Source organism: Syngnathoides biaculeatus, chromosome 3, assembly GCF_019802595.1.
Source record: "Syngnathoides biaculeatus isolate LvHL_M chromosome 3, ASM1980259v1, whole genome shotgun sequence".
Classification (NCBI taxonomy): domain Eukaryota; kingdom Metazoa; phylum Chordata; class Actinopteri; order Syngnathiformes; family Syngnathidae; genus Syngnathoides; species Syngnathoides biaculeatus.
This window is the reverse complement of record NC_084642.1, coordinates 21,116,196-21,142,402: the sequence shown is the minus strand read 5'-3', so window position 1 is coordinate 21,142,402 and position 26,207 is coordinate 21,116,196. Positions and strand designations below refer to the sequence as shown.

At 39.5% G+C, this 26,207-nt stretch overlaps 1 protein-coding gene across 9 annotated transcripts in view; it reads left to right on the top strand.

Moving 5' to 3' along the window:
* Window positions 1–26,207, top strand: part of LOC133498208 (A-kinase anchor protein 13) — a 150,710-nt gene that overhangs the window by 24,129 nt on the left and 100,374 nt on the right. For all 9 annotated transcript variants that reach the window (XM_061814771.1, XM_061814766.1, XM_061814770.1 and 6 more), the window contains 5 exons: window positions 6,351–6,394; window positions 18,718–18,886; window positions 21,218–21,381; window positions 21,455–21,623; window positions 24,972–25,155. In XM_061814771.1, the coding sequence (XP_061670755.1) occupies window positions 6,362–6,394; window positions 18,718–18,886; window positions 21,218–21,381; window positions 21,455–21,623; window positions 24,972–25,155 (719 nt within the window). In that variant the 5' untranslated portion in view covers window positions 6,351–6,361. The remainder of the gene's footprint in view (window positions 1–6,350; window positions 6,395–18,717; window positions 18,887–21,217; window positions 21,382–21,454; window positions 21,624–24,971; window positions 25,156–26,207) is intronic.

Below are 26,207 nucleotides of genomic sequence, written 5' to 3'. Positions count from 1 at the left end.
ATGATTACCTCAGGTAACACTTTTAAACGAAAGATACATTTCTCGTCAACGCTGCAGCGCCATGATTTGGTAAATTTACAGAACCTGGTGTCAGAGCTGGAGACGAGACGCAAGGGGAGGCCTGTGAGCAACTTCACAGTGTATGCTACATGGAGATCAACAATTGTCTGTCAAGAGTTTGACAAACGCTTTCCAGACTTTTTTTTTTGAGCCAGTTTCTATATTCATATGCTATCCTTTTCAGAAAGATGTTGAGGTTGATTCACTCTCATCAAACATTGCAGCACTGTTTCACATGAATTCTGCTGGAGTGGAAGTTTGGATTTTGACTCTACAAACCCACATTGAGCTGAAGTCGACAGCTCAAGGACAGTTCTGGAACTTATTCACAGAGGAAAAGTACCCCAGCATGAGGAAATGTGCTATCTCCTTGACTGCATTATTCGGCTCCACTTATTTATCTGAGTCAGCCTTTTCCTACATGAAGATTATTAAATCCAAATACCGTTCCACTGTAACTGAACATTTGGAAGTGTGATTGAGGCTGGCTTTTAGCAGCTACTCTCTGGACTATGAATCCCTGGCTGATTCAATTCAGTGAAAGTCATCAAAGTAAACTGGGGTAATTACAAAATTTTTTCAATTAATTATTGAATGCAATGTTTGTTCTATTCGACTACCGTAATCGACTCTCAAGAAACATCAGTTATAATATTTAAAACAAATCACAGAGGAAGCCTCGAAACTTCAAAGTGACGCAATAAAACTGTTCTGGCAGGAAAGGGATACAGTTCCTCCAATCTGTTTTGACCTTATAGGTGAGCAGGAACCTCCAAAACAGGGACAAGATGTGTAACTGTCTTGCATTCCAGCCACGTTTACTACGTAAACAAAAATTGTGAAGCTCATCGTCTTGCTCATGAATGTCTTGGCATTTGGCAGTCGTAAGTACATCTTAGCTTGTTAAAAACTGCATGATGCCAGCGTGACAACAACAAACAAACTGTGTTCCTTACAAAAAGTGTACTTTCCTAAAAACAAAAGTATTCCGTTTTCTACACTGCTGATTGTCATTAGGGGCATAGGTGACCTGAAGCCAGCTGACTCTGGGTGAGAGGTGGGTACTGGACCTGTCGCCATTCATTCGCAGGGCACAAAAAGATCTACAACCATATACTGTTACATTATCACCTAATGGACAATTTAGAGTCTTCAATGAAAATAGCATACATGTTTTAAGAATGCATAAAGAATGCCAACTCTACACAAGAAAGCCAAATCTGAGATTAGAACACCAACTCTTAACCAGTTGATCACTGTGCTGCATGCAGTATAAAATATTGTGAAATATAAATTTTTTACATTATTGCATGTATATTTATATTTTTTGGGAGCGTTTTACTGCTTCCATTTTTTTGTTTAAATTTAAATGTTAAGTCCGTTCCTCTTTACACAAAAGAAGAACATTTTATAAATATAATTTTGTGCCCTTACATACCCAGCATAATTTGAACAGTCCCTGAAACCAAAGTACGTATCCAACCTAGATTTTTGGCCTACCTTTATACCCAATTTACGGGTTATGTCCAAATTACAGTTTCCCCATAGACAAAGAAAAGTGCTTCTTGGGCCTCATTGTGTGATAGTCTTATCTTATCTAACTTATGTGTGCGGCAAAGAAGCTGCTATGTGTCCCAGTGCATTTAAGCCAATCGGATTAGACTCGAGTATTATTAGAACCACTGATTATCCTCTTACCTGATCAGAGTAATTCTAATTGGAGGAGTGAGTTCCTATTTATTTGCCTCAAAAGTGGAAAAATATTTGGTGCAGCGATTGTTTAGAGACCCTTTTGGTGTTTCTCCCCGCTACCCCTGTCTTGGAGTTTCGTGTGATTTATTTAGCGTTAAACTCTCAATTCAGCAAGGACTTCTTTAAGAGCTAGGTAATAGTAAGCAAAGGAAAATAGAAGAGGATGCCAGCTCTGTGACTTGTGAACGTGACAAAATCCCTTTAAGAAACTAGAGGGGGTCTTTCTGAGATCAGCCGTTAAGCAAGGCAAGTTTATTTGTATAGCACAATTCAACAACAAGCTGATTCAAAGTGCTTTACAAAAAATTTAAAACATAAATACAAACATGATGAACACTAAAAACTGATAACAACAGTAGATAAAATAATATAAAATAATATAAATCACAAGTTAAAATGTGATTACATTTATAAAAATAACAGTGCAAATTTGGATATTCATTACAAAGCAGGTGAGAACAGTTGTGTCTTCAACCCGGATTTAAATACAGTGTTCAGTTGATCTATGGCTGTCTGGGAGTTTGTTCCAGACTTGTGGGCTGAATGCAGCTTCTCCATGTCTGTTTCTGACTCTGGGAATTGATTAAAAAAAATACATCCAGATGATCTGAAGGAGGATTCATACTGGGTCAGGAGGTCACTGATGTATTTTGGTTCTACACCATTCAGAGCTGTATAGACCAGCATCAAAAGTAAAGTATATCCTCTGATGGACAGATAGCCGGTGTAAAGACCTCAGAGCTGGACTGATGTGGTACACTTTTTTTGGTCTTAGTGAGGACTTGAGCAGGGGTGATCTAAATGAGCTGCAGTTGTCTAATTTTTTTTTTTAGGTAGACCTGTAAAGATGCTTTTGCAGTAATCAAACCTACTAAAAATGTATGGATGGACTGGTTTTTCCAAGTCCTGCTAAGCCATGAAGTCTCTAAACCTTGATATATTTTTAGTGTAAGGAAGGTCCTCAATGCAGCTTTTTTCTTTTTTTTCATTAGGTGAAAAAAAAAAATTTACAATATGTAATAAATGTGTGCATATGCAGAAACACAGTTATGTCGGGTGTTTGACAGCAGCTGCAGCGGGCGGTGGCATGGCCGTGTGTCAGTTGTGCATTTTTAAGCCTTGTTTTGCATGCCACTTGTGGCCCGATCGTTGTGTATGTATATGCATGTGTATTCATGAGCGGCAGCTAGCGTAACTGCCTCGTCTCATGTCATAGCGTGACTGACCCATATCAAGTCAAGTTACATTTTCGTGTTTTGCCGTGTCTGATTTTTGACAGTGTTTCAAGTTTTTTTTTTTGTTCAAAGTCTTCATGAATTTTGATTGTGTTATGAATGAGAGAACTGACAAAAAATGGTGGCACTATAGGCTTGAGACGGAGTAAAAATGTTTAAAAAAAAAAAGTACCAACCCTAGTTCTCAAATGTTGGTAAACTGAACCACTTTTTGTTTTTTTTTGCTTGGCCTCACCTGTATTAAGACATACCACTTTGAACACTTTGGTCAGAGCACTCTCAGGGCTGTGGTGTTGCCTAAAACCTGACTTGAAGGCATTGTAGCAGTCGATTTGGGTTAAAAAATAAGCTTTTGAAAAAACACTTTAAATGATCTTGTTTAAAAATGGAAGCTTTGGGATTGGCCTGTAGTTCATTTGTGTCTTGTCAAGAGTGTCGTTTTTCAGCAAAGGTGTAATTAGAGCATTTTTTAGTGGCTCTGGAAACACACCTGACATTAAAGACAAGTTCACAATCCGTAACAAGTCTAATTCTAAAATCTCTGAGACCTTTTTAAAAAAATACATGTCGGCAGGATTTCTAGACCGCAAGAGGAGTTCACTTGAATTAAGGTTTCCTTTGCTGTTAATGGGCTGAAAATGTGTCCTGGTGTTTAAACTGTTTTTTGGTGGACAAAGGTACCTAAGCTGAACCTGCTGCTGGTGTACCTCCTGGTTGTCCAATATTTTTGATTTTATCTGTGAAGAATTTGGCAAACTCATTCCAGGCCTTGGTGGAATGAAGTTCAATTGCCACTGACACGGAAGGGTTTGTTAGCCTGTCAGCTATAGGAAATAAGGTTTGAGCATTATGACTGTTTTTGATCATGATATCAAAAAAGGATTTCTTTTGTAACTTATAAGAGTTTTTTTTTTTAATATAATGAACCTGGAGATTTTTCTTCCATCTCCATTCAGCCATCCTACACGCTCTTTTTCTATTTTTCGCCAGTGTAGAATTTCGCCATGGAAACTTCTTCCTTCCAGAAATAACCTTCAACTTAATGGGAGTAATAGTGTCCATAATATTTAACATTTTAATAAATCCAGCTGATAGTTGAAGAGTGGAACAGCAATGGTTTGATGGCGGTGGGTCACAGGAGCTTCACTTGTTTTTACTCACCGATGATAGCAAGAGGCAAAAGTCCTTAACAGCTCATTAAATGTTTGGTCTTATTTTGAACCCAAACCTCCATTTCTGTCTGTCAGCTGTCCCTGTAAAAAAAAAAAAAAAAAAAAAATAAGGCCAATATAGACCTGTTGGTTTTGGCTCTCTGGCAAGACTGTGTTGTCTGCTGTGCATGCTTGTTTGTGTTCCTACTTGAACCCTGCCATGGTGTTGGGATGAGTGCCGAGGTTGAGCTTAACTGGCACTTTGTCAACAACAACCGTCCAACACTTTCATAGCCACTGTACAACCTCTGTACTATCGATTAATTTACATTTGCTTAGCCGTGTTAGGTCAAGTAGGATAATTCTTATAGGAATACAGTAACAAGCCAATGACCCTATGTATTGCTCTTGGAATTACTTAGTTTTATTTTTATTCTTTTTGTAGGATTGAACATATCCAGAAACTCATTATTTTGCATGAGCGAGTGTCCCTTTAAAAACTCATATGTGTTTAACTCTTTTAGTACTGCATCCTGGAGTGTTATAAAAAAATAACTGTGGATACCAGTTTCATGGAGTGACATAAAATAGGATAGACAACTAAACCCTTGGGGTGGCACGGTTCACAAAATCCACATTTTAGTTTGTGTCTTGGTTTTGTGATCACGGTTTTTGGTTTGGTGCACGTTGACAAAAGAAAAAACATTTTGTATAGTTAGATTAAAAGTGAAAAGGTTTCTTTACCATATTATTATAAGGAATGCACATTGTCTGGTTCTCTACTACCAGAGGTTTTTGCTTGGTATTCATTTTGCCCAACTCACTGACCTTACTAGATGAACTTAAAGTAGCAATTTGTGTAAAATTTAAGTTTAGTTGATTTACATTAGATGTTGAGACTAGTATTATCAGACAGACTGTATTTTCTTGTGATAAATATTTATCCATCCATGCTTTTTCTGGGCCATTTCTCCTCACAAGGGTCGCGAGAGTTTTGGAGCCTATGAAGTTATAAATCTTTAAAACTAATAAAATGTTTCAATTTCTCGCCAACTTTATATTACTAACTCAGTGCTGGTCAAGATTTTAAGTGTGACCATTTTTTTAAAATCTGAGTTTTGAACTTTTCTAATCTTTATCCTATTTGCACTTTATTCCAGCCAAATTTCAAGGAAATTGCAAGTTAATGTGGGGGGAATGAAGCAAGTCAAATCGAGTCATACAGTCTTGCTCAGTCACAGCATATTTTTGGAGTGTTACTCAAATGTTTTTTCGTTGATCATACATAAAAAGTAAATTTACCTCTTTGAAAATTAAATGAATAGCAAATTAAGTGTATGAAACATATATACTCTTTACTATAATTGTGTTATTATCCTGACTATTTTTCTAAAGTTTTCATTAGTGTTTATTTGACTACACCAATCTGATTCATCTCAGAATTTACCGATCCAATCAATGACATCACAGATGGTCACCGGACAAGACATTGAACTCAATCTCATTGTTGTGTATGAGTCCAAAAGCTAGATTAGTTTTTAGTCTTGTCACATCTTGTGGCGTAGTACTGTAATTATCTGACCACCAATAATATTTTTTCATTCTTGTCGTTAAAAAAAACATGTTGTCACTGTGGTACTCTTTGGGGTGTCCCACACAGATTAGTTTTTAGTCCTGTCACATCTTGTGGCGTAGTACTGTAATTATCTGACGATCAATAATATTTTTTCCTTCTTGTCGTTGAAAAAAAAAACACGTCAGTGTGGTACTCTTTGGGGTGTTGCAGACAACGTAAGTTATTTGTAGTGTGTACACAACTGAAGTACGTCGTGGAGAACATAATCTAAATGCTTCAAGAAAACAAATTTGAACGGGCAGGAAAAACTGTACCCGAGGCGGACCATGCTTCTTATTTGAACTGGTTGAGTGGGATGGAAAATTTTCCTCAGAATTTTCTGAACTATTTTTTGGGGATGTGTAATGTACCTTGTATGGAGGTATGGACCTCACCCTTATTAAAAATGAGATCATTTAGGTTTACATTGTTTATGATCCCTCACACCTTGTTTTGAACATATACACACATTGAAAATTTCTAAAATCCATTTTTTTAATGAAACAAAATATTCATCTACCTCTCTTTTTTTTCCAGTTGCCAGGGAAATGAAACTTACTCCCCAGAAAGCTCCACTGTATGTAAGTATCACAACTGCCCTCACAGAAATTGTCTTGCCTCGAGTTAGGCATCGTTTGAATTCGAGCGATTTGGGATCATCATTTTGATTCCAGTTCCAAACGTTTCTCGATTCTGATTCTATTAGGCCATTGTGTCAAAAAAGTTTGCATTATTTAAATAAAGGATGTCCAAATTATGAAGGTAAATTTTCTCAAGATCCTACAGTATAAACTCAAATGAACTGTTCTTTATTACCAGTATCAATATCAAACATATGAACTAAAAGGCATTGTGTCTAGAACTTAAACCGTTGACTTAATATTCATTATTATTTCAATTAAAGGTTGAGTATAGCATTGTCAAAATGGGTATTTGCAACTGTTTTATGACATCAAATTATTTTTGTGCATTTTTCAACCTGACTTCCTGTTTTAAGTGTTTAGCCTTTTAATTTGAAACGTACGCATCGGAACAAAGGATTATGGCATGAAAAATAGCTTCACACGACCAGTAAAAATGAAAATAAAATGCGCTGCAAAGAAGAAAAAAAAGAAAAAGAGTTGTAAATGGAAACAAATGCTCTTTAAAACATTGATTCCTTTACCAATCCACCGATGAGACACAAGGTTAATGTTTGTGGTACTGTGAGTGTTTTTGTGAATATTGTCCCAAATTATTGTGATTGTGCATGACTAACCAATGGTTGAGTAGAACAATGGAGATGTACCCATGTTTGCGAATTCATGATGGTTATTTTCCAATGAAAAGTTGTTGGTTACAGTATAATGTTATTGGGGTTTTATTAATTTATTTAACTGTATTAGCTTTCATTCCAAATAGAAATCCGTAATTACATTTTGTAAAAACATCTATCCAGTTATCCCTTGTGAATGTAGTTTTTTTTAATTTTCAGTTTTTTGAAAGATTCATTTTTCAATGAAAACTGTTATATATTGTTTAACATGTATAGCTCAACTGTTGTTGAATAATGTCATTGCAGTTACTCACATTTGACGCGTGCGACCGCGCTCGCGCGCCTCCGTGCTCGCAAATCCGCACAGTCGAGCACGAAAAATCACGCGCGTAAAATTTGTTACGAGTAGAAAAATTTGATTTTGAAAGACGTTGCTTATTTTGTGTAGTCTTGACATTAATTTACGTGTTTGTTTCCTAAACTTTAACTAAACAAGCCTGCTCCTAAACAACCAGGAAACAGGAAATGGAAGTTAACCGTTCTGAGCATGTACGGAAGTTAGGCTGAAAGCGCTTGTTCAAAGCTGCTTCACGTACTGTGAGCGCATTTACGTCAAAAGTCATCAACATCATGAGCCATGTCAAAGGAAATTGATTGCCGTAAGGAATGTTTGTAACAATGTATTGCTAGGTTATTGACACTAATGCCGATTATGTTGAACTAAACTTTCAGCATCTTCAAAACAGTTCATTCCTTGACAGGCCAGTGGATTTAACTTTTCTTCAGATAAAGTTTGTCAGATCAACAATTTTCATTGAAAAATTTTAAATACCATGTTCTACTAATATCAGAAAAAATTGGAAATGAAATTGGAAATGATCATTTCTGAGTTTGAAATTTTCGTTTTCCATTTTAGTTTTCTATTTTAGTTTTGTATTTGTTTATCCATCCCTCCATCCATCCATTATCTACCGCTTTTCTGGCTCGGGTCGTAGGGGAAGTAGCTTCAGCAGGGATACCCAGACTTCCCTTTCCCCAGCCACTTCTTCCAGCTGTTCCGGAGGGATCCCGAGGCATTCCCAAGCCAGCCAAGAGACATAGTCTCTCCAGCGTGTCCTGGGTCGTCCTCGGGTCTCTTTCCGGTGGGACATGCCCGGAACACCTCACCTGGGAGGTGTCCAGGAGGCATCCGAATCAGATGCCCCAGCCACCTCATCTGGCTCCTCTAAATGCGGAGGAGTAGTGGCTCGACACTGAGCCCCTCCCGGATTTTTTTTTTCCTTGAGATTCCATCCCTAATACACCAGCAACTTTATCTGCGAGCGTAACTGACCACTCCCGTACATTTTTCAAATGTGAGTCACTGTTATTGTCATTTGTTTTTTCCACAAGTGTTCAGGTAAGGCTATGAAGGGGATATATCGCAGGTATCTAATTGGCTTGGAGTGGCTTTTTTTTTTTAATAAAGTAACCTTGAAAGTCTGCTACCTTGTGGTGCCACATAAGACTCTTTTCAGGTGGTGAAGATACAGCTACTCAGGTTACAGAACCTGATCTTAGACAAATACCCATTTTTCCAAGTTGGTGGTCAATTTTTATAGTTAACTTTCATCCAGCCAACTGTAGCATTCAGTTCAAGTGCACCACAGTTTCTGGAGCTTTGCGGGGGGAGGTCGGGCGGTGTCACAGTCGGCAGGCTGAAAGAAGTGGCACAGACTGCGATAAGTAGAGGACAAGTTGCACTCAACAACGTTATCTCCAGTTTACAGCAGTGCTCTTATTTAATCCGGAATCAGTCAGGTTCATTGCCTCATTAGATTAATAGAATTTCTCATCAAGGTTAATCATACAGCCCTGGAGTTAGGCCTCATATGAAAAGAAATTTTTTTAAGAGGTTATATTTTGACATAATAATCACGCTAAACAATAGTATTTTTTTCATTTTTTTTAATGCCACTGATATTTATTCGCAAATAATAATTCAAGTAAGTACATTTTTCAAAACAATTATCTTCTAATTCCAAAGATTATTGAACATTCGAGTTGAAATTTAAAACAATAAATACAATATCTGTCACATAACACACCTGACACCCCTTCTCTACCCCTTTCAACCTGGTTGGACCCGTTTCTTCACTTCCTTACCACACTCGCCGTTGCTCCGGACTCTTGACCCAACGTACATAAAGTCCTCCACCCTCCCTATCTCTTCTCCCTGTAGCCTCACTGTTGCCCTTCCAGGCCTCTCATATATGCACCTATACAGTATTATTATTTTGGCTAGTCTTCATTCCTCTCCTTTCCAGTGTATGCCTCTGCCACCTGCTCCCTGTTTTCACTGCACATCACCTTGTCATCTGCGAACATCATGCTCCCCAGCGATTCCAGTGTAACCTCATTTGTTAGCCTATCCATCACCTCTGCAAACAGGTAGGGGCTTAGTGCTGAGTTCAATGCAGTCCCAACTCCACCTTAAACTCTTCTGTCAAACCTACACCACAACTCACTGTTGCTCTGCTACCCTCATACATGTCCTGTACTGTTATCACATACTGTACTTCTGCCACTCCAGACTTCTCCATGCAGTATCACAGTTCCTCTCTGGGTACGCTGTCGTATCCTTTTTTGCGATCTCCAAAGCCACAATGAAACTCTTTCTGACGTTCTCTGTACTTCTCCACCAGAACTCACAAGGCTAATATCGCATCTGTGGTACTCTTTTTAGACATGAATCCTTACTGTTGCTTACAATTACTGTAATTCCGGAGCTACAGAGCGCACCTGGTTATAAGCCTCACCCAGTACATTTGTAAAGAAAATACCATTTGGTGCATATATATGGCACAGCTGTGTAAAACCCGCAAGTGTCCACATTGAAGCCCACATTGAAACCAAGATATTTACAAAGAAAGACGGTACACAGAGAGTTAAACGGTAGCGCCACCGTGCTCATGCTAACGCTAGTGCCGCCGTGCTAACGCTAGCACCGCCGTGCTAATGGTAACTGGCAGTCTAACACGAGCGCCGCGCTAACAGGGCCGGTTAAAAAAAAACATACCAGTAAAAATTACTGAGACACTGCAGTATCATGCTAGCGCAGCGCGAAGAGGGCCGGACCGGTAAAAGTCACTTCTTCGGCACATAGACTCCACCGGTCTCACGCTTACCTTTTTCGCTAGAGTGTCCCCTTGCGGCCATTAGAAAAAAATGCACAAATTAGCTGCATCACAGCATACCGCAGGGTTGAAAACGTGTGAAAAAAGTCGCGCCTTATAGGCCAGAAATTACGGTACTTACTTCTGTCCTGAGTCTAGCCTCCACTTCGCTTTCCCATAACAAAATTGTCTCACATCAACTTTATTCCTCTAAGGTTCCCACAGTTCTGCACATTCCCTTGTTCTTAAAATATGGCACCTGCACACCTTTCTTCCATTGCTCAGGCATCTTTTCACCCACTAGAATTCTGTTGAACAATCTGGTGAAAAACTCCATAGCCACCCACCCTCGATGCTTCCATACCTCCATAGGTACTGTATATCATCGGGGCATTTGCCTTTCCATTTTTCATCTTTCAAACTACTGGCACCTGCCAAGGATAGAGACTCGATCCTTAATTACTCTAACTTGCTCCACGTCCTTCCCATCATTGTCCCTTTGTCTGGCCAACCTGTATAGATCAGTTTCTCCTTCTTTGCTGTCCAACCTGGCATACGTCATAATTTAAATCTTATTTGGCCTTTTCTACCTCTACCTTCATCCTCATTCACAACTCCATATGTTCTTTTCTCCTCATGTCAATCTTTTCAGTGTCCCAGTTCTTGGCCTCGTCTCCGACCCACAGTAACTGAATCTGCACAGACGCTCTGTAGGTTATTGGTGTCTGGTGCAGACGTTGTTAACCCAAGACATAATATAGGTATAGAATTCTTGAGCGTTCCCATTTATTTGGCAAAGTTTTAAGATGGATGCCCTTCCTGATACCACACTCTGCATTTATTTGGGCTTGAGACTGGCCTAGAATGAAGGCTTGCATGTGTCAAGCAGACTAGGGCTCATCCATGCTTTTATCTCAAGTAGACTTGACTATTATAATTTTTTTTTGCCTGGAGAGCATTAAAAAGCTGCAGCTCATTCAGAATGTTGCAGCTCGGTTTCTGACCAGAACGAAGAGGTCAGAGCATATTACTGTAATTCTACTCTATACTGTATATTGGGTTCCAGTTCACTTTAGAATAGAGTATTGGGACTCTGAGATCGACAGACCCAGATAAAATAGTAGAGAACAGAGTCCAACCCAAACATGGTGAAGCAGCATTATTAGTACTGCAGTATTATGCTGGTTACAAATAGAATAAATTGCCAACAGCCCAATGTGTGAATGTTTTAAAATCCATATTAAAAAGCATTTACATTTTTTAATATTTTTTGCACTCTATGCTGTTTTAATTGTAATTCTTTTCTCATTTTTAATGTTAATCTGCTGTTTTTTCCCCCCCTTTTCTGATTGCTTGATTTCAAAAGCAATGAAGTGAGAAAAAAGTAACTTTTTAGGTACTTTCAGCAGCTTCCAAGTGGCAGTAATATCACTAATCCACAGTCCAAAAAAACATTTCCTCCTCAATCCATCCATCCATTCATTTTCCTAGCGGCTTATCCTCATGAGGGTCGTGGGAGAGCTGGTGCCTATCCAAGCTGTCATAGGGCAGGAGTCAGGAGGCAGGGTACACCCTAAACTATTTGCCAGCCCATCGCAGGGCACATAGAGAGAGACAACAGTCGCGCTCACAATCACATATAGGGGCAATTTAGAATCTCCAATGAATGCATGTTTTTGGAATGTGGGAGGAAACCAGAGTACCAGGAGAAAACCCACAAAGGTACTGGGAGAACAGGCAAAGTCCAAACAGGCGGGGCTGGGATTTGAAGCCCCTTTGAAGGTCCTCGCTCCGGCCAATGCTGTACAGCTGTGCCACCGTGCCACCCATTTCCTTAACTGTATCCAAAAATTATATATTTGTGTAGTTGAAGCCACATTAAATCAGGGACGTAGTGCAGCCTGACATCCCAATACAATACTGTAAGGACCTAAACAAGCAAAGCATTTTCAGTACACTGTTGATTGTAGTCCTTGAACGGAACTGTGTGTTTACATGCCTTTGTGCGTGCGAGTGCCTTTGTGCATGTGTGTGTGTGTATGTGAAAGTGAGTGACCCGCATACATGCTCGCATGTGCGCACCGGGCATTTGATCCCTCCACAGTAGTTTTGATGCAAAGACCACAAAATCCTTTTTTGTTACTACATAACGTCAGCCATGCAGCACATTACACCAGCTCAGAGACAAAGTTTAGAGTTGTAAATTTTCACTGTAAATATTATTTAAACCAAGGATTGCAAGTCCTTCAGTGGATCAGTCTTTATCCTCCATGACCGATTATTGCACCCGGTATGAATAATTAACCCACAATGCATTTAACAGTCCAGTAAAACTGTATTTAACTGTAACCATACATATATTTTACATATGAAAATAAAAATAGTGTGGCAACAGTGAAATCGTGCATTTCCCATGCACCGTCATTGTGCATTTTTGAATCAACTATTGCTTCCAAATCGCTTTCTTCCGTTCATTGGAAAAAAGGGCAGTCTCAGTCAAATGCCTACTGTACACTTGGACTGCTCTTTGTCTGAATCACCAGTTACAAATTCTTTTTTGGTGAGAAACATTGATGATGCAAAATTAACTATTGTTGTATTGAAAAAGTAACTGTAGTATAATTAATTTTGCAGGAAAAGTAATGTGTTGTTTCACTTATTACTCAAAATGTTGGATTTTTGGGGTAACACTTTACTGGCAACCAAAGCTTGAACAATCAATGTCCTCATTTCCCAAATGCTTTTTGAGTAGTGTTAAAAAGAACACAATTGAAAGAATGCATCAGGTGTTGCAGGAATCAGATTCAATAGTAGCAAAAAATCAACAACAAAAAGCGGTTAAGCTCATCAGATTGAACATTAAATGTATTGTCTTTGTAGTGTATTCATTGTGCTATATGCTGAACGTCACGTGACCAAACACACAAAACAGGTTGGCTGACTTCCTAACGAATGATTTGATTGTATGATTGATTGAAGATGAATTTGCTAAAATATTGTTTTTTTTTAAGGCTGGTGTCTTTGGACACAGCAAGTACATTTATATCATTTTTTTTATACAAATATATACCATATTAATATCGACAAAACCTAAACATCCAATATTGTCACATTTGTTGACTCTGTGGTGACATCCTGTCTTACAAAAACACATTGTAGATGTTTAAAGTTCACACGGATGCTTTCTCCCAGTCCTGTTCGCTGTTCTCCTTAACTGGAAGGAAGTTCTTTAATCCGTTTTGCTGAATGCAAAAGTAGGCTGCGCATACAATGTACTGGATTGAATAGAGGTTGAAATTTAGCCAATCATTTTATTGAACCCCCCTCCCCCCCGTACTACAATTTTCAACTTCATGGGGATTGGGGTTTGTAAATGCCTAGCCTAGAAATCTCAGTTTTCAATGGGTCATTGTGGTGTAATTGTCCCCCATTTACTTTTTACCACTTATCAATGATGAATGAGATGAGATAACACCTGCTTGTTATTGCAAGCACCTTCTTCAGATGCATTTGGACAAATGTAGTCATCACAGACGGATCGATAGCCAGTCAACTCAAGAGCGTCTGTTTTTACAAGTCGCTAGCTGTCAACATTATTGATTAATTTTAGGCCAAAACCATTTGAGGAAAAAAATATCGTTTGCTGGTGTTAGTAATAATTTGAGTAACTGTTGTGCTGAATTGACTCTGCAATCGCTGGGTCCTTGTGAAGATCACAATCATATTTCCCCACCAATACAGTGAATATGGAAACTATTCAGACCTTTCTACACAGTCATTGGAGTCCAGATGTGATTTGATAATACTGATTGGACTTGATTAGGAAAGCCACAAACCTGTCTGTATAAGGCATTACAGCTCACAGTGCATGCTAGAGCAAATTAGAATCATGAGGTCAAAGGAACTGCCTGAAGAGCTCAGAGACAGAATTGTGTGAAGGTTACAAAAAAGATTCTGCTGGACTTAAGCATCCTAAGAGCACAGTGGCCTCCATAATACTTAAAGATGTTTAGGATAACCATAACCCTTCTTAGACCTTTCAGTTCGGCCAAAACAGAGCAAAAGAGGTAAAGAAGAACCCAAAGATCATTGTAGCTTAGCGCTGGAGATGCATTCAGTAGATGGGCGATCGTTCTAGAAAGTCAACCATGACTGAAGCCCTCCACCAGTCGGGGCTCTATGGCAGATTGACCCGAGGGAATCCTCTTCTCAGTGAAAGCCCCCATGGAGTTTGATTTAAAAAAAAAAAAAAAAAAAAAATTAAAAAAAACCCACCAAATGACTGGATAATTCTAAGAAATAAGATTGTTGGGTCTGATGAGACCAAAATAGAAATCGTTGGCCTTAATTCTAAGGAGTTTGTGTGGAGAAAATCAGGTACTGCTCATCAACCATCCAATACATACCCAACAGTGAAGCCTGGAGGTGGCAGCGTCATGGTGTGGGTGTCGGATAACTGGATGCAATCAAAGGAAAGATGAATGTGGCGGAGTACAGGAATATCCTGGACCAAGACCTTCTCCTGATTGCTCAGCATCTCAGACTGGGCTGAAGGTTCACCTTTCAGCATGGCAATGACCCTAAACACACAGCTAGAATAATGGAGTGCTTTAGAACAACTCTGGGACTGTTATTAAATGGCCCAGGCAGAGCTTGTACTAAATATTGAGCAAAGGGTCTGAATATTTGACTGTGTGATATTTCATTTTTTTTAGAATAAATCTGCTACAATTTTAACAATTGTTGTTTTCTGTCAATATGGGGTGCTGTGTGTACATTAATGAGTAAAAAAATAATTTCAATGATTTTAGCAAATGGTTGGAAGATAACAAGGAGTAAAACATTTTATGAGTGTACTTTACGTACCCACTGTATGATTTCATTCTTGCAGAGACTGCAGGGTCACAGATCTGCAGAGGTAGCAATCTGCTAAGTAGTGGCTGAACCTCCTAATTTCCAATCTGAACTGAGATAAGAGATGAGTTTTTAATGGAGACAATGTCATGCCTGCTGGCCTCCACATATCTACATCTCATTTACTGCAATCACTGCTGGCCCTCCTTGTTGAGACCGCAAGACTCCCCCTCGCATCCTAAAAGTCTGCCACTTCCTGTATGGCACTCTGTGCAACTTTTTATTGCCAGATTGTAGGTTTGACACATGGTGTTCTATCCATCCATACTACTCATCATTTCGATTCATAGCTCGTCGTTACTGTACCTATACCGAGTACAGGCGGTCCTCGTTCTACGAACATTTTGTTAAAAATGTTTTATGGTAATTCTGACTTTACTCCTACATTAGCGTAGTGACAGACTAGACTGGTGTAAGAATGCATACGGTCATACTAAAATTCATGCGCAGTTGGTCAATGCAAACATTTTTGCCTCGAGGCAATAAAAATATCAATAAAAGGATTTTTGCACAGTCTGAAACCAATTTATGCCCTGTGTTAAAAGCGTTACCCAAATTAGTAAATAAGTCACAACTGTCCGTAGTTGCTACTTTATGCTAACCAAATTGTCGTCACACTTGCAATAAATATTTGTATGAAAAGACATTATAGGGCAGAAACGTAACGCAAACATGAAAAAGAATTGTTACAATGCTAAATGAGTGTGGCTTCTTGTGAAAACACTGCGGTAACTAATTTGTTGTGCGCCTTTCGAAATCTTAGGTTGGGAATCCCTGTATCAGTCAATACTTGGTTGATTGTGTGGCTATGATTATTGATCACATCTTGAAAAACAATTGAAGCAAAATTATGGGGCATATGGCTGTTACCTTAGTATAAGGATACCACATGACATCAAAAACCTTTATAGGAAATTAAGATGATGATCATGTTTTATTCAATTCTGGTGAAAGGAGATATGAATTTTTATTTGACTTGTATAGAAATAGTTGTATGTCTGGAATTCCTTCCAAATGATCAAGAGTGAAATTAAATCAATCTTTTCTGAGCTCAGCTGCCTATTTCCCAAATGTGTGTGCTCATCTGAAATTTTCTAGATTGTGGCGTAACATGCAACTAATTTACATAATACCAACCCCATGCAGAGTTTCTATGACCATGATGTGGTGGCTCAGTAAGTGAGGTTAAAAGTAGCTTCTGATAAGTGGCTGATACTCAAAACCTATTTAATTGTGAGTATGATGGACATTGTGGCAATGTGTGTGTTTGGTGAGGTTTGTGCGCAAATGACTGGTGCAATTTGGTGGTTTGGTGATGAAGTGCTGCCTTCACCAGTGAAAATAGATTACATATTTCCACTCTCTTTATGGTTCACTGGTTCACATGCGCTTTGCATTTGGCATTCCATTTTTTTTTTGGGACTGACCTTAACAGTCGTCCCAACCCTATCTGTCATGATAATGGTACCCAAACTCTGTGTTGGCCTTGCACTTTTAGAAACTGGTAAGCAATGGTACATTTGCATCAGACAGGCTGTTTTTAGTGACGCTTAAAATTGTGCTATAATTCTTGATCCTTGGAGTATTGTTAAACATGCACTGCCATTGATGGCTTTAGAAGTCAACTATCCATGTTAACTGGGAAAGCTGTGAGTGAATTAGTTAAAGAAACCATATCAAAGATGTTATCAACACACCTGCGAACTCTTTAACCCCCCCCCCTAAAAAAAGCATTAAAAGTCCATTATTCAAAATATTTCATGATGGCAATTGTGCAACCAAATCTTGTTCCCGCAGTCCACATAGGAGAGGTAGTTACCGTTTGATAACTGACGGATAGTCGCTAAAGTTTTGGTTGGCAGGGATGTGTTTGTTGATGTGTGGTGTAAAATCCCATCTACATGAGACTGGACCACCCCTCAAAAAGAGCCTGATTTAGTGAGGCTAAAATGTTTTATAGTGTACAGTAATTGTTGTCAGTATTTTGACATAAGCAATACAAAGACGTTTCAGAACATTTTTAAAGGTTCAATGATGACAAATGCTGAAGCCATTTAGTTCTATTTTTGTGATTCCTAAATAAGAACATTATAATCCTTCTTCGTATGATCCACTGGCCTTCTCCCAAACCGATTGAGCGCTGCTTTCAAGCCCATCTATGAAACAAGGCTTGAGGCTAGCATGCTACACAAGGAAGCACCTATGACCCTGAACAGTAAAGGGCGGTTCCGTGCATGTCTGACTGAGTAGGCGACATGACAACGACGGGATGAAGTGTTCCCATTATCACTCCTCTGTGTCAATAAAGCCGCAGTTCCCCCGGTTGAAAGCAGCTCATATCGAAACAATCGCCCCCTTTCTGGTCCCTCCTCGCCTGCTGCTCATCTTGCCCTCGAGTGACATCACATTATTCCGAACAATACTCGGGCACATAATTCAGTCGATTGTGACTTCACAAAAACAAATGTGTGGGAGTGTGTATGTTTTTACATTGTATTATTGTCTGACTAACACTAGTGTCATGTACCTGACAACACTGATAAAAGATCCTCTTCCTTTTTTGTGTGTGTGTGTGTCCTGTTCGACTGTAAGATCAAGCTGAATAGTGAATCTGCATGCTCTTTATGCTGGAATACTTTTACCATGTTACAGTGGAGTTTTTGAGCTTCCTCTGTGATTTCTTTGTATTTGAATTGAAGTTTTATTGAGGATAAGAGTCAATCAGTTGAAGAGATCAGAATTTCCTGAGGGATGAGAGGGGGAAAAAAGACAAATAAAATTCCAACTGTAAACAACAAAAAATGCAAATTATTTCATATGTACAACAAAGAACCATTAAATATCGATGTTGCCGGAGACTGTAGCGCAACACCCTGTGAAGTAAGAACAGGACAGGATAGGATAGAACAAGAACAGGAGAAGAAACAAGGAGACTGTCTACCTTAGGGGTCAACAACCTCTTTGAATGTGAAGGTTACTAATTTGATACACACATCTGAAATAACAAATTTGATCAAATTACTTTAAATTATTAAAAAAAACAAAAAAACTTAGAGAGCAAATTCCGCATATATTCGAGGCCAGAAACGATGAACCTCAAACCTAGAGAATTCCCAACATGGAGTGGCATTTCCAAGCAAAAATACACACAAGTACAAAAATAAAACAGTGCCGAGTATGCTGTGATAAGATAGCATTTTATGTTGGGTGGAACATGTCACTGGCGTGGGGAAGAATTGATACAGTCTTAAATGTTGATGGGCCTCAATTGAAAATTTCTTCTCATATCGGACAAAAGAAATCGACAGTATGGGTTATTAGTAGACACACAAAAGTAGCTCATCGAGACAAAGCCAAAATGTATTTGAGTTATTCATGGTGGTCCTTCAAAAATAAATGCACTGTATATCTCGGAAGCCCTGGAGTACATTGAGACATAATTTTTTTCAAGGTTTTTGTTTGGAGGTGTTCCATTAGGTTTTTAATCAGTAAAACGGGTGCGTTGGCCCATTAAAGGTATGGAAATATTGTATGTAGAGCAATTATTCAGCCACGCTCCCTTGTCTCTCTACGTCTACAGGGTTGCTGCACTATCACAGTGCAACTCACTGATGAAGAGCTTGCTATGGACGAAGAGGGTGGTGCTGCCACAACCGCCAACTACTTCCTGCTCTTTGCAGGCAGCATGCAGAGGCACCTGAGCAGCACTCTGAGGATTACCCATGACACCCTGCAGGCGGTGTGCCCTGGTAAGACGCTTGCACAGATTTTTGCCACGTCTCTAATGACAGCACACTGATAACAGAAAACAGTTACAATGGAATCTAGGTTTACGCTTGGTCATTAACGAATCATTTTAAAATAAATGTTCATCTTTATTATTGGTCGATCATTTGAATAATAATCTGCTCACTCCCCGCTATTATTATTATTAGTATTTTATGTCTACATGTTTTACTTTGGACTTGAAACTATGTGAGTCCCAGAATGCACGGGTCATAGAAACAATGAGTCCTAACCAGGGAACAATGAGTCCCTGCAACCTATCACAAAATGCAGATACTAGATATCACAGTTCTTGCTTGGGTGTCCCCCTGTATTTCACATTTTTATTGCAGTCGTTAGTCTATATTTTTAATCTTTTTAACTGCAACATTTTTGTGGTTCCCATTGCTCTTGCTCTCTTTCAATGTACAGGTATGTGTTTAGGCCTGTCATGACAGTGAATATTTTGGGACGGTATTGTCTTTCCAAAAACAATCATGACAAATTATTGTGTTTTTTTTTATGCCACTGATACAGTGGTGATTAACCATAATAATGCAAGTACCTCTTTTCTTAGAACAATCCACTTTTAAATTTAATTCAAAGTCAACTCTAAATTGTTTACAAAAATTGCACCGAAACAAATATTTGGCACAGAGGTAGATAAAGAGAGATTATTGTATTTTCTATGTGATTGGTAATTTTTATGCATGTCATACACGGGGGGATGGATGTCAAAGGACAGCCCAACTACGAACATGCATGGTTGTATGCACTGGTTGTCAGCCAATCGAAGGGCACATGGAGAGAGACAACAGTCGCAATCAAAATCACACCTTGGGGGAATTTAGAGTCTCCAATTAATGCATCTTTTTGGGATGTGGGAGGAAATCGGTGTGCCCAGAGAAAATCCATGCAGGCATGGGGAGAGCATGCAAACTCCACACAGGTGGGGCCGTGATCTGAATGTTATATATATATATATATATATATATATATATATATATATATATATATAATTTTTTTTTTAAACTGAACAGGTTGACAGTTAAAAGTGCAAACTAAGAATGTTCAACTTCTGAAAAAAAAAAATAAAATAGAATATAAGAGATAAAAATGTGTAGGATAATAAATCTAGCAAAAATCAATTTCGAAAGGGATATCAACAAGTCTTAGACGTTTTTAGTCCTACTCCCTACAATTTCAGTCTTGCTTAAAGCAAAAAAGTCTTCAATTTTCAAGTTAGCTTCTGCTGTCTATGTTTTAAGTTATCATACTACAGGTGAAAAAGGAAAGAAAAAAAAATCTATGCTGATATTGTTGGATATACAAAAGAAGTCCCGTAGTCCATAACTCGAGAAGCAAAGAAAAAGCACAATAAACCAGGGGATCATTAGTTTTTTTGCAACTATTCAATATTTGGATTTTAAGTTTTCTTAAATTTGGCACAGTCCAACACATTTGTAGTTCTTTCCAGCAGTTATTCTGCAAACTGTGAATACAAGATAATGGAATTCAGTATTGGTGGCTTGAATACACAGTTGCCCTGGTCTCTCTGCATCCGAGCCCGAGTCATATACAGTAAATGTTTGACAATCCCATTGTTATACACAGTATTTGTAGCAACCACCAAGCCACCTTCCATGCAAAAGTGTCGAACAGATAAAATATGTCACAACTTAATTGAATTAATTGACATGGGCTACATGTGGCCGCCACCACTTGCCGGGCTTTGTGAAGAGAAGGTCTATTAGCACCAATCTTGCCAAGCACAGCCTTTTGGTTACCTGGGCCAGTCAGTGTACTTTTTGTGATATGACCACATGGTCACATGAGTTCCATGGCCCATTTGGTTTGTTTATACTCTTATTGAGGAAGTGGAGTGCTGTAGACTGGGTAACTGGCGTCTGAGTAAAGCCAGTCCAAAACTACTGTACAGTTTAGGTACAATGGCTCATTATTTTATACTGACACTAGACCACGATTAAATCAAGGCACTTTTAATTTTGTGATATTACGATATCATGGTTATTGTTACCCTACTGGTAACCATTCCAGGGTGAACCCCACCCTGGGGCCCACCTCGTTGGCAAACCTCTGTGAGGTTCAGTGGTACAGATTTTTTTAGTTGTTGTAATGGAGAACAAATATTTATATGGGGGAAAAAAAAAAGTTTTTAAAGAAATTGTTTGTTGTAAACTAATTGTTTTCACTAAATTAGTCATAGAATTCAAAGATAAAATTTTGTAGCGTTGTAAAAAAAGTTAAGTTAAACAAAACTTGTCCGTTTCTGCTTGCCTTCTTTCTCCATGAAGCTCACGAGTGTTGCGAGGAGGTTTCAGTCACTCTGTTTGCCACCACTCGCTGTAACACAAAGGTCTCAGAAGAGCTGACGACAGTCTCATCTCACATTGCTCCTTTAGCGCAACATCGCTTCACCTTCGTTCAAGACTTGGCTTTTGACATGGCCCAGTTTTTGGTGAGCGGGGGTGGGAGGGGATTTCTAATTTTACTCTAGAAATTGTTTCAGCATTGTATGCTCTACCACCCAGGTGAGCACGGTGGGTCGCACAGACGGCTTGGATGGGGCGTTGGTCCTGGACGAGTGTCACATCCCTCTGTTGGAGAGTGAGAGCCTGGACGAGAGATTGGCCCTGGCTCTCCACCATATCACGCTTCCATCAGGATGGAACTTGCTAGGGAACCAATTCTCTAACACTGGTAAGATGTATAATATTTTCTGAAAGAACGCATATTTTACTACTAGATTTTTTTCTTTTTAAACTTTTTTTTTTCCATTGGACATGTGAACAAAGTAATAGTATCAGAAGCAGCACACAAGGTACAGGTGTAGCCAAGGTTACAAAAACATTTCTGCTGCAATTACGGTGCCTAAGAGCACAGTTGCCCCCATAATCCTTAAATGTAAGACATTTGGGACAGTCAGAACCTTCCCTAGTGCTGGCCGTCTGGGCGAACTGAACAATTGAGGGAGAAAAACCTTGGTGTGGGAGACAAAGAATAACCTAAAGATCACTGTGGCGGATCTTCAGAGATGCAATGGGGAGATAGGCGAAAGTTCTAAAAAGTCAACAGTCACTGTAGCCATCCATCAGTCAGTTTTATGGCAGAGTAGCTTCACAGAAACATCTCCTCAGTCCAAGACACGTGGAACCCTGGATGGAGTTTTGCTGAAAAACACACGAAGGACACCAAGATGAGGAGAAATAGGATTCTCTGGTCGGATGAGACCAAGATAGAAATTGTTGGGTTTAAATTTAAGTAGCATGTGTAGAGAAAATCAGGCATTGCACCTGCCCAATACAGTCCCAACAGTGAAACATGGTGACTGCAGCATCATGCTGTGGGTGTTTGTCAGCTGCAGCAACAACAAGACTGGTTAAAATCAGAGGAAAGATGAATGTGGCCAAGTACAGGGATATCCTGGACGAAACCCTCCGTCTCGCGCGGGCTCGGGACTGGGCTGCCGGTGGAGAGCTCAATTGTGCAGCGCGTCGTCCCGCAGCCACTGCTGTGCCGGGTCCTGGTTAATTCCAATAACGAATGAGACTCCGGCATGCTAACTAGTTATGCGCCCCATGGCGGCGTGAGCGGCACCGCTCACGGCTGTGTATGGAAGTATTCCTCCATCTTCCTGATCAACTGAGCGCCCGAGCCGCTCACGGCTGTGTATGGAACTATTCCTCCGCCTTCCCGAGCAGCCGAGCTGCTCACGGCTGTGTATGGAAGTATTCCTCCGTTTTCCTTATCAACCGATACTGCTATTTCTTGATCAGATGAGGATAAATCAGAGAAATCAGCGCTGGGCATAAATGGGGTCCCACGTAATCGAGCCCATGGGCACGTAACACGTCACATCCGCGCACTTAGGTCATGTGACTCGCGATAATGGCGGCGCCCCAGAAAATTTGTAATTGTCGATAAAAATCTTCTCAAAACACTCTTGAATGATAGAGGATTTAACATCACATTGTCAAAATAGAGTACATATTACATGACCTATTGGATACATTGTTAATGCAAAACAGTGAATTTCCCCTTTAAGCACACTGCTGAAATAACAAAGGAGTGGCTTTGGAACAACTCTGTTCTTGAATGGCCCATCCCTGACTTAAACCCAATTGAGCCTCCTGGAGAGACCTGAAAATAGCTGCCCACCAACGTTCACCCCCAACCTGGAATAACTGGAGAGGCTCTGCAAGGAGGAATGACAGAGGATCCCCAAATCCTGATCTGAAAAACCGTGTTTTAGCTGGAACGGGTGCTCCTTTTAAATGCTGTGCAAAGGGTCTGATTGCCTATGGCTGTGTGATATTCCAAGTTTTCTTTTTTAATAAAACTGCAATAATTTCAACAAATCTGTCTTCTTCTTTTAATATGAGGTGCTTTGTGAAAATTAATGTGGAAAAAATGAACTTAAATGATTTTACAAAATGGCTTCATTTTTTTTTCACATTTTAAGTGGGTCTGAATACTTCTGCACTCACTGTATGTATGTATGTGTGTGTGTGTGTTTGTGTGTGTGTGTCTGTGTCTGTGTGTGTGTGTGTGTGGTGTGTGTGTGCGCGCGCGCGCGCGCGCGCAGTCTAAGCTCAGTAGCTAGAACGTTAGAAGAATCTGGGTTGTACCTGTTTTAAGTTCGACAATCACCCCATGTTTTACAATATGGTTAGTGAGACATTATCTGGTCATAGTATGTTCAATTTCCACCCAGAGTTGGAACTTATAAAGCTTGTGGCATACACGGCCAATGCTCTCAGTTTTACATACGAACAAGAAACATGTAACTATACTATTTCATGTAAGAAGCAGATATTATTAATTCCATGTTGGGCTTCTAAATTTAATCGACCCTGCTGAGTTTTAAATTTCACTTCAGTAAGTGTAGGTAATTAAAAGTGGAGGGGAAAAATAGAGAAAATATCATTAGGAATTAAGTAAACAGTGCAATTTCCTGTACCTCCACTTGTCAACAGAGGGGACCGACGTGAGCACAACTTTTTCCAGTTTGCTATCGCTGGTGCCCACGCCCGTTGGCTGTTCCAATAATAATAAGACGGCATTCTGTCTTCAGAAAGGACAGCTTGTTGGTGGAGGGGATTGACTCAATCAAGCAATGAAAAAGATGGGGACTTTCAACCACCATGTGTTATCACGTGGGACTGTGTTAAGAGAGCATCAAAACATTCATTTGCCCAAGCGTGTCCACATACAATTTTTATTTGCGCATATTGAAAAAAAGACTTATGATTGCCTTTTTCGTCGCAATCTTGAGTCGTTTTTTGAGTCAAAGTCCTGACTTGAATTTGATTGAAATGCTGTGGCACGACCTTAACAAGGCTGTTCATGCTCAGAACCCCTAAAGTGTTGCTGAATTAAAACAATTCTCTTTGGAGTGTGAACAAAAATATCTCCACTGAGATGCTAACGACTCATACATTGCAGTTACCGCAAACGTCAGTGTTGCTAAGTGTGGCCCAACCAGTCATTAGATTTATGGGACAATGACTTTTTGATACTGGGCCATGTAGGGTAAGGTTTTTTTTCCCTGAATGAATAAAACCACCATTTGAAAACTGCATATTATGTTTACGTGGGTTGTCTTTCCCTGATATTTTTATTTTGATGATCACAAAGTAGGGAAACTATGCACCAAAAAAAAAAAATCTATTTGAAATCCAGGCAAATGCGTTTTAATGGTACTGTAAATCAGCTTTTTTTTTCTTTTTTAGATTTGTGCAACACCAAGAGTTTTTCTTCTCAGCAAATCATGTTGCCGTTTAAAACAAATAAATGTCGAGTTTGACATTCAGCCAATAGGATATTGGTAGTCCTGACTTCTGCGAGACAGTCTGAGCTGCACTTGCTGTTTATGAGGCAGTGGCTTGAGTATAATGATACTTCCTGTCTTTTACCTAATATATTCCGTATGGGTTCGCCTCAGTAGTGTGGTGAATATTTCACCCTGAAAAATTTTAATTAATGCACAGTACTGACTGTCTATATTTATTTTTTTTGTTTTGGTCACCCCTCTCTTTCTCCATGCAGATCTGCACTCACGGGAGACCCTGCTGCATTTCTCGGCCCGCCGAGGCTTGTTCCGCGTCACAAGTTTCTTGCTCCAGCAGCCGGGGGCAAGGGACGCGGCAAAACTGCTGAACAAGCAGGGTCACACTCCCGGTGCCATTGCAGCACTCCGGGGTCATGCCAGCCTCCAGCAGCTCCTCGCAAAGTGAGTCCTGCTCTTTTGATAGGCTCCTCACGACATACTGTAGTGGTGATTCAGTGAGGAGTAATAATAATAATAAATTACATTTATAATGCATTTTTAATTTCCTACAATTTTCAAAGTGCTACAAGCACTGTAAGAATTTACAGTAGGGAAGAAAAAAAAACAGAACACTCAAGGTAAGTTCAAAGCCTCTTTTCAGAGGAAAGATTTGAGGTGATATTGGAAGGTATCCATGGAATGATAGGCCCTGAGTTGGTGAGGCAGGCAGTTCCACGGATATGGTGCAGAAGGCCTAGTCACCCGTGGTCCAGAGCTTGGTTCGGATGGTTTTGCTCTACAGTCTGTTATTCTGGTTAGGGTCTATTGGGTGGGGAGTTCTTGAAGGTGTGGTGCGTCGTTTTCATAGATGCAGTGATGATGCGTGATAAGAGTGACAAAGGTTTTTATGTCAGTGATAGGAAGGCAGTGGTACGTGCGGCGTACTGGAGCAATGTGTTAATGTTTTCTAACTCTGAGTAGTATCCTGTTACTAGTAATATAGATTCATCATTCATGGTAAGTGATAGGACTGTTTTTCTTTGTTGGGGCGAGAAACCTACTGATTATTGGATCATAAAAAAGGCAACAGAATGCTTAGTGAAACTGTGCTTGATCAAGCATAATTTAAAAAAAATCTATAATCTATCATATGACAAAAATATACAAATACATGGATGAAATACAAAAATTAGAACGTTTGATAGTAAACATCTATCCATACATTACGTTAATCCTCTGAAGGGTCACGGGAGTGTTGGAGCCTATCCCAGCTATCTTTGTGCAGGAGTCAGGGTACACCCTGAACAGCTTACCAGCCAATCGCAGCGAACTTAGAAACTTTGACCATTCACAATCATACCTACGACCAATTTATGATCAATATTTAATAACTTAAAAATCTTTTGTCTGAATTTTTAAAGACAGCGTTTTAGGAAAGGGAAACAACTGGTTTGGCTTGTTTTTAGGTATCAAACAATGCAGAAAAGTGTAACAATAACAGTATAAACTACACT